Source organism: Dunckerocampus dactyliophorus, chromosome 21 (genome assembly GCF_027744805.1).
Source record: "Dunckerocampus dactyliophorus isolate RoL2022-P2 chromosome 21, RoL_Ddac_1.1, whole genome shotgun sequence".
NCBI classification, from domain to species: Eukaryota; Metazoa; Chordata; class Actinopteri; order Syngnathiformes; family Syngnathidae; genus Dunckerocampus; species Dunckerocampus dactyliophorus.
The window spans coordinates 11,963,802-11,971,807 of NC_072839.1; the positions used below are offsets into that span (position 1 = coordinate 11,963,802).

Below are 8,006 nucleotides of genomic sequence, written 5' to 3' on the forward strand. Positions count from 1 at the left end.
TTATGGACAGATGGAGACCACAGTTGTCATTTATTGTTGGAGTATTTATATCCAGTATCAGTAATGCAGTGAAAATGAAAGGAAATGGGAATATTCACTTGGCAACTTCGCAACTTTTGGTGTGCGCCCCTAAATTTTCTGTTTGTGCCCCTAAAATTGTAAGTTAGTGTTACTGTGCTTCTAGTTAAAAAAAAAAAAAAAAAAAAAAAAAGGTAGTCTGGAGCCCTGAAACGTCAGACTTGATAACTGGAACAACAGGCTTTTATTACACGTCCCCAATAATAACATAATAATCTTACTAAAAATTACATGGGCTGTACTGCTGCCGTAATCCACTCAACTCTGAACCCCTGCCGTCACTTCCTGTCCTCCCCTCGTCCAGAACACTTTTACTGCAACACACACAAGCGCAAGTCTTTCTTTTGTCTTAAAATGCTTATTTTCTGCAACTACTATATTGGGTAATATGAATGTGACGCTGACTCCAGAGGGCTCTAATGTTATAAAACTTTATTTAGAAGGTTGTAAACAGGTTTGCTATGCGCTAACTACGAAAATATTTGATTTATAAATGAGGACTCTCACTTCATGGAGATTCACTTATCATGGTCGGGCCTGGAGCCAATTAACCGTGATAAACGAGGGGCGACTGTATATGTAAAAAGTGGGTGGTACAGAATAGCACTTTAAAGACAGACGGGGACGTTTTGTGTGTCAGTCGGGTTAATGTTAGTGAGCTTCTTTCTTTAGCATTAAAGATACAAAAAAGGGCTTCTAAATTCCACCATCAAAGTTCGGTTTTGGTCAACACACTTGTACTACCCTATTGTGGGACCTGTGAGACTTCCACCCATTGTCATGTGAATCCAATGACCTACTAGCACTGTTGGCAAACACACAGAAACCTTAGTCTGATAAGTTGAAACGTAAGAGGTGGGCCCAAGGATGAGAGGTAAACCACAGTTCAAGGGGACGTCTATTGTTGGCGGCAGCAGCTGCGTGTCATTCCTCGCACTTGCGGCCATATCCCATTGGTTGCCGTGCGTGTGGCATTTAATCATCCCTGGCATCTGACTTGTTTCAGACAGTGGAGCTATTGATAGCATTTTAGCCAACCGTATCAGTGACACAGGATTTGTAGCAGATTCCACAATCAACCTTCTTGTCCGCGCTGCCACTTTAATTGGCATGAAGTGACTATCACTGGCAGCCATTGGCATGTAAAGTGACTTTTTTAGGTGTTTCTAACACTGCCCTAGTTAGCAAGTCTTTTCCAGCTTGACAGGAATACATGTGAGGTTTTTGTCCAGATATTGTGTCTGGGAAGTGTGCACCATTTTGTGGAAGTCCTCCACAGAAATGGGTTTTAGCGCGAGTGTCTTAAGAGGTTCTGCGTGTGACCGTTTGTTTGCATAGAGGTTTTTGTGTGTGTTTGTGCTCGGGCGCGTGTGAGAGTGAAAGTGAGGTTCTATGCAGTCTACGCACGGTGCACTGGAAAGGGGTGTTTGTCCGTTGGGTGCCAATGTTTGCACAGGGCTGTCACCATGGCTGGGCTGGCGGGCCCAGACGCTGCTCTTCTGGAACGCAGGGCCCGAGCAAAGTGCTCTTAAAAGCCCAGATTATCACAGTTGTCATAAATGTGGAAGAGAAGCAGAGGCGCGATGCAGCACCAAGCCAAGAACATGAATGTCGTCACCTGTTCACGCACACGGTGGATTTGTTTGAAGCACAGTTGATTGCATTTGCTAACATAATGAAGCGATGACAATATGATTAATATTTACTAGAGATTCTCCGATAGGTGCGGAAGGTGGCGGCTGTCATGAATTACTTGCGAGAGGAGCGATCACATCAATAAATGACGTCTTTTGGATGTAATGGAGGGTGAGAGAGCATACCGTGGGTTTTGACTTTTCGATTATTTTCTGTTATAAATTGTATTGATTATCGTTAAGAACTGCCGAGTCATTCGGTGACATGTGCAGTACGCATGTGCAGGTTGCTGTTTGAGTGAGCGTACTGTGAGTTTTGACTTTAGGATTATTTGGCTAGGCCAATTGTATCGTGCTTGGACCCACAAGAATGCGGTCGGTTGATCACAAACACAAATTACAACAAAAATGAATAGGAAAGTACATTCTTGTGCGGAATGCCGTTTCATTCGTTCGATTGCTTCCCTCACAAGTAATCAACAGACACTAGTGTGTGTGTGTGTGTGTGTGTGTGTGTGTGTGTGTGTGTGTGTGTGTGGGGCGTTGGTGGATGTTGGCATCAGGGGGAGTCACCCAGAAGGGTCTGACAAGACTCAGGTGGCATAGACCTGCCGTTTGTTTCCAGCCCATTAACCCAGAATAGGAATCAGTGTGGTGCCACTGAGCCGGATTGATTGCCTCATCTCACACATTCATTCATTGCTCATTCATTGGAGAGATTTATTGGTGAAATCCAATTGAACTTTATTGGTGAGCCATCAGTGTTACGCCGGCAAGCTGCGTTGAAGAGCGCGACCGTGACATAAGCGGCCGTGATTGGCGACTGTGGCGGCGGGGTTAATGTAGCGGAACCCTCTCCCTGCCCTCTATGCCCCTAACCCCTTCCTCCCCCGAGTGTGGTCTCATCCTCCACACCGGTCCAGTGTCACGCTTGACTCGTTGCGTGGGATGGAGGTCGGGGGTGGATTTGGAGTGATGGGCGGTAAGTGGCTTGCAATTGGCCAACACAGGAAGGTGCTGACAGCCAATGGCGTGGCCTCAGCACGCTTAGATGGATGTTTCTCCGCTACAGATGGAGTTATCTCAAAGCAGGGGAGAAAGATGTGAGCTTGTTAGGGGAAAGGACATGAGTGAAAGAGGCTGGTGGGATCCTCTGAGTGAGGTCTGTTTTTCCTGCTTTTTCTTTGTTGCTCTGATTGGTTTTTCAAGTTTGTTGGGATTGTGTTTTATGCGTCAGAAAATAATCTTTTCAGCACAACATATGTTGGAGCTGTTAAACACTCAAAGCTTTTTATGGATGAGCTGGTGTTTGAAGTAAATGTACTTCACGGCACCTACTGGGAGTCTGCTTCAAAATGCTCTCTTCTTCATCTTTCTTTGCAGTTCACCACGGCTTTGAGAGCCACACTGTGCGAGTGAGTGGCCTGGCTGGACTTACTGCTCCTGACCATCCCCCCTGCCGTGTCCTATGTTGGACAAAATGCTGGTACAGTGGCTATCCTGCTTGGCGCTGTTGTCTCTGGGCTGGGCTCCGGGCAGCATGGCCTACACCACCACCAGGGCACAGGGTCTCAGGGGTCGCATCCAGAGAGACCGCAGGAACATCCGCCCAAACATCATCCTCATCATGACTGACGACCAGGATGTTGAACTGGGTAAGGTGTCCCCTTCCCTTCCGTCTTTATAGAATTTCCACTAAAGTCTTTGTGTTTCTGTGGTCGTCTCTTCCCATGAAATATTAAACACTGCTCTCATCTCGCCATCTGTCCCATTACCATTCTCATTATTTGCCCCTCTGAGTAAAGGTCATTTCAGTCACTTGACTGCTACTTGATGCATAGCCACCATTCTTCCAACACATCCCACCCGTTTATTCAGTTTTTCCACTCGCTTTCGGCACTGACCCTTCACTCCTCCCCCTTCCCCAGGCTCTCTGCAGGTGATGAATAAAACCCGCAAGATCATGGAGGAAGGAGGCACCTCCTTCACCAACGCCTTCGTCACCACACCCATGTGCTGCCCATCGCGCTCCTCCATGCTGACGGGCAAGTACGTCCACAACCACAACACCTACACCAACAACGAGAACTGCTCGTCACCCTCCTGGCAAGCTCAGCACGAACCACGCTCCTTCGCTGTCTATCTCAACAACACCGGCTACAGGACAGGTAGGTTGGACAAAGATGTGTATTAGATTTTTAGTGGCCGGTCTTATGGACCTGGACTTTGTCTAGGGAGGACTTACCGTATCCTCCAGACTTTACGTCGCACTGTTTTTCGTAGTTTGATTGGTCCTGTGACTTTTAGTCAGTAATTGAACGTTGTTTTTAAATGTTAATTCACACTGAAAGTCATGAACCAAATAATGAACATTACCGTCAACTGCCACTAGAGGGCGCTCTAGGTGTGACAGCTGTATGCTGCTCTGGTCATTCAATGATGATGAATGAAATCGGGAGTTTGGTGAACTTGCTAACCGGTAACTCGGTTGTTGAACACGCTGCCTTATGCTACGTTAATTTAGCCTATTCAGCCTCCAAAGTATCTTCTTTATTCTATTGTGTAGCTTAATAACTGTTAATGTGTTACGTGAACATACCTGACACCTATTCAACCTGTTCTTGGTCTTGAATTTTGTGAAATATTTCAAAATAAGTGCGACTTGTTTCTTTTCCTCTTTGTGACGCATTTTTTGACTGAGACTTATAGTCCAGAAAATACAGTACTAATTTAGAACTTTTTTTTTTTTTTTAATCATTAGGAGCAAATAGTGGTGTAACTGTACGCCATAAACACGATTCAGTACATACTTGGGGTGCACCAATTACAATTTTCTGGCCGATCGCCTATTTTTAAAAAGTCTGACCTGGAGATTCCAATTTTGGCTGACAAAGATTTTTTTTTTTTTAAATAACTGACAGCATATGCCAGCAATGTTCCAATCTTATTTTGTTGGAAAACATTGAACAATACCCGTGAAACAAAATTGCTGTCCGAACTACGAAATGATATCAATTCCTGTTTAGTGTGTTGTTTTTCACATTTTAAAACAAACAAAACTTGTACAACTTTTCCATCAGTCATGTAGATCCAAAACGAAAAGCAACAAAATAAATCCAGACCTTCAGCCATGCAATCCTAACAATGCTCCATATCTAATTTGATCAATTTGTGCAAGTCTTGGGTCCAATATCTTATTTTTTCTTTTTTTGTTTTTACAAGTTCAAGACAGTGCATGATATGCTTGCTACTCTATCTCGATGTCGTTTGTGCACATTCCGGGTCCAATGAAGCCTGATGTTGACATCCGCCTGTCACCATGCGTTCATCTTCAGCCTTTCTGTGAAATCCGGTGAATTGCCAAAATGACCCGAATTTAAGACGCCATGTTTTGCCTAGAAAACAGTCAAATATTCAGGGTCAAGATACATGGAAGCCAACACTGTCTTAAATAATATTCTTTCAAAAAGTGTGGTATATTTGGCCACCATTTTCTATGGGAAAGTGTCACTCCAGGGTAGGTTCTGTTCATCTTTAGTAGACTCACTTCAGACATGACCTACTGTATTGTGCTGGTCATTACAGTAAGCTGGACTCCACCGTGCTGCCTGCCTGCCTGCTATGAGAAATACAAACATGCTAAGCCCGCCAGGTCGCTGTCAAGTCTCATCCGACGGTGTCTGCGTGAGTGATGGGCAGGCGGCGGACCAGGCAGCTCGGTGGGGTCCTGCGGTTTACGTGCTAGGGTGCAATTAGCCTTCCCAGTGGACAGGCTGGCGCTCTGCCCAACCTGCATGAAAATGCTGCACAGAAAAGAGCAGCACTTTTTGACTTTGTCAATGCTTTCTTTTGCAGCCTTCTTCGGCAAGTACCTCAATGAGTACAATGGCAGCTACATCCCTCCCGGGTGGCGTGAGTGGGTCGGATTGATCAAAAATTCCCGCTTCTATAATTACACCGTCTGTCGGAATGGTTACAAGGAGAAACACGGTGCAAATTATGCCAAGGTATGTCGTCCCATCATTTTGCACACATTTGTTTTGCCTTTATTGCACTAACAAATTACAGGTTCCCTTATAAATCCAGACGTTGGCGCACTTCCCTTTATCACAATGTTGTGATCCAAGTTTGAAGGAATTCTCGTAGAATTAAAGGGCGTGAGATGACTCACCTTACCTCAACGTTTAGACACAGTAACATTTAGGCACCCAAATGAGAAGCCAATGTCGGGTGTGATAAACACCACCTTTCCATTGGTGTGATTTTTTTTTTTTTTTTTTCTGTGCTAAAAAAAGGAACGTGAGGGAATTTCACTTTACCGCTGACTGACTCCGAAGATGAACTCCGTGGTCGCTGCTGTCTGTTTGCGGCGCTGGATATCGTTGCCCATCCATCTTCCCTGCGTGTTTTCCTAAGAGCTGTCAGTGAGTGTTCGCAGTCCCGTGCCAACATCTTCCCAGAGTTCGTGATCTTGCGGACATGGTGGAGATTTATCGTTGGGACATGTGTGAACTTTCATGACGGGCTGTGCGAAAGCAAACAAACGTTTTGGTCTGCGACTCCTCTGCCACCTCGGATGGAGGCGTAAAGGTTGCCCGCAGGTTGAGGGCCGAGGTGTTTACAGGACTCAAACATGGTCAGCAGTTTGTGGTTTTTGAAGCAAATGGAGTCTCTATTTCCTATTTGGTGCTAAAAAAAATGGCGAACTTGCACCACCACGACAACCACTAGCCCCTCTTTTTAGACGCTGTCAGTACATTCTTCAAACAGTGCAGCTTGAACACGGCGTCATTGTGTCGCAATGAGACTCTTGTGAACTGAAAGCCACCCTAACCCCTAATGGGGTTGCGTGCGTGAACGGCCGCTACTTTCTGCTAATTAGCACCACAATACTTTTTGGATTGGATACTCTTGGCTTCTTACCCAAGACTCGAGCTTTGTTGCAGTGTGAAATTGCTGTGGTGCTGGAACATCCACGTAGACGCACAGTCATGTAACTTTCGGGCGTTTAGTGAAATCGCTATGAAATTTGGCACACACCTTTACGGGACTGTCAAGCACGTGTGTGTAACATTTGAAAACATGGCCGCCACCAACCGACATGGCTATGCTGGGGCACACAAGTCATTGACCAGTCGTCTGATTGTAAAACATGGAGGATATCTTCATTACGTGCTAGCATGCCTTCCAAAGCATTTTGAGCACAAATGTCATTTCCAGTAATGACCGGTGCAACCACCACCTCAGCCCTAATGGCTTGGCTGCCAGAGCAGCTTCTGACATTTGCAGTCCAGTTCCACATTGTACCCATTCATTGTGAACACGGCACACCCTTCCACGTGTCCCGTGTGCCAGGCGACAACCTCAGCTGCAGGTAGCAAGACTGATCTGCAGTTGGAAACTTGGCAAACACTCGGGGTGTAACCCAGCGTGCGTTTTAAAAGGAGACGACACCGTGTCTGGAATAAACGTTTTGACAAAGTGTAAAACCAGTGCGTTGTTGTGGAAACGTGTCGTGCGGCCAAGGTTTTTTCTGTATTCAGTGTACCCTTCAGCATGGCCACCTCATTTCTCTATTTTAGAGTAATTCCTTGGACAGAAAGGAGCAGCACAGGGCTCGATGGATAGGGAGCGTTGTGATCGAAGAGAGGAGGCTTGGCGCTATCATAACGACATCAAGTGGTGTCACATTCAATAGCACAGGGATACCCAGATAGGGGAACAACCCTTACGCTGTACACACACACACACACACACACACACACACAGGCTGCCAGCTGTTGACTCCACAGATTGGTACTGCATGTACTCTCTGAACCCGCTTCACCCCCCCCGTAAGAGTAACGTGCCATGGTGGTTGGAACTGACACTTCTCCTCTTCTCTTCCAGGACTATTTCACCGATCTGATCACCAACGACAGTATCAACTTTTTCCACATGTCCAAAAGGATGTACCCGCATCGGCCCGTCATGATGGTCATCAGCCACGCCGCCCCTCACGGCCCAGAGGACTCGGCGCCACAGTACGCCGAGTTTTTCCCCAATGCATCCCAGCACATGTGAGTGTCAGCCAGGCGGGAGGGTCGTACGTATTGATCACAACCCTGAACGTCAGGGCTGGTCAGGTCCGGTCAGGTCCGCCACGAGAATAAAATCAGGCCAGCCCACGAGTTTAGTTCAAATCTAACGTTTGTGTATCGCTCTGAGTACAGTAAACTGTACGTTTGGCTGAATCACTGTCCGTGCAGCAAAATAACCCAACATGGGGCCAAAGAAAGTTGCGAGTCGAAGCAA

At 46.2% G+C, this 8,006-nt stretch overlaps 1 protein-coding gene across 8 annotated transcripts in view; it reads left to right on the plus strand.

The window, feature by feature from the left end:
- sulf1 (sulfatase 1) overlaps positions 1 to 8,006 on the plus strand; it is an 80,577-nt gene that overhangs the window by 52,949 nt on the left and 19,622 nt on the right. For all 8 annotated transcript variants that reach the window (XM_054764984.1, XM_054764983.1, XM_054764988.1 and 5 more), the window contains 4 exons: positions 3,096 to 3,367; positions 3,641 to 3,880; positions 5,568 to 5,719; positions 7,602 to 7,771. In XM_054764984.1, the coding sequence (XP_054620959.1) occupies positions 3,181 to 3,367; positions 3,641 to 3,880; positions 5,568 to 5,719; positions 7,602 to 7,771 (749 nt within the window). In that variant the 5' untranslated portion in view covers positions 3,096 to 3,180. The remainder of the gene's footprint in view (positions 1 to 3,095; positions 3,368 to 3,640; positions 3,881 to 5,567; positions 5,720 to 7,601; positions 7,772 to 8,006) is intronic.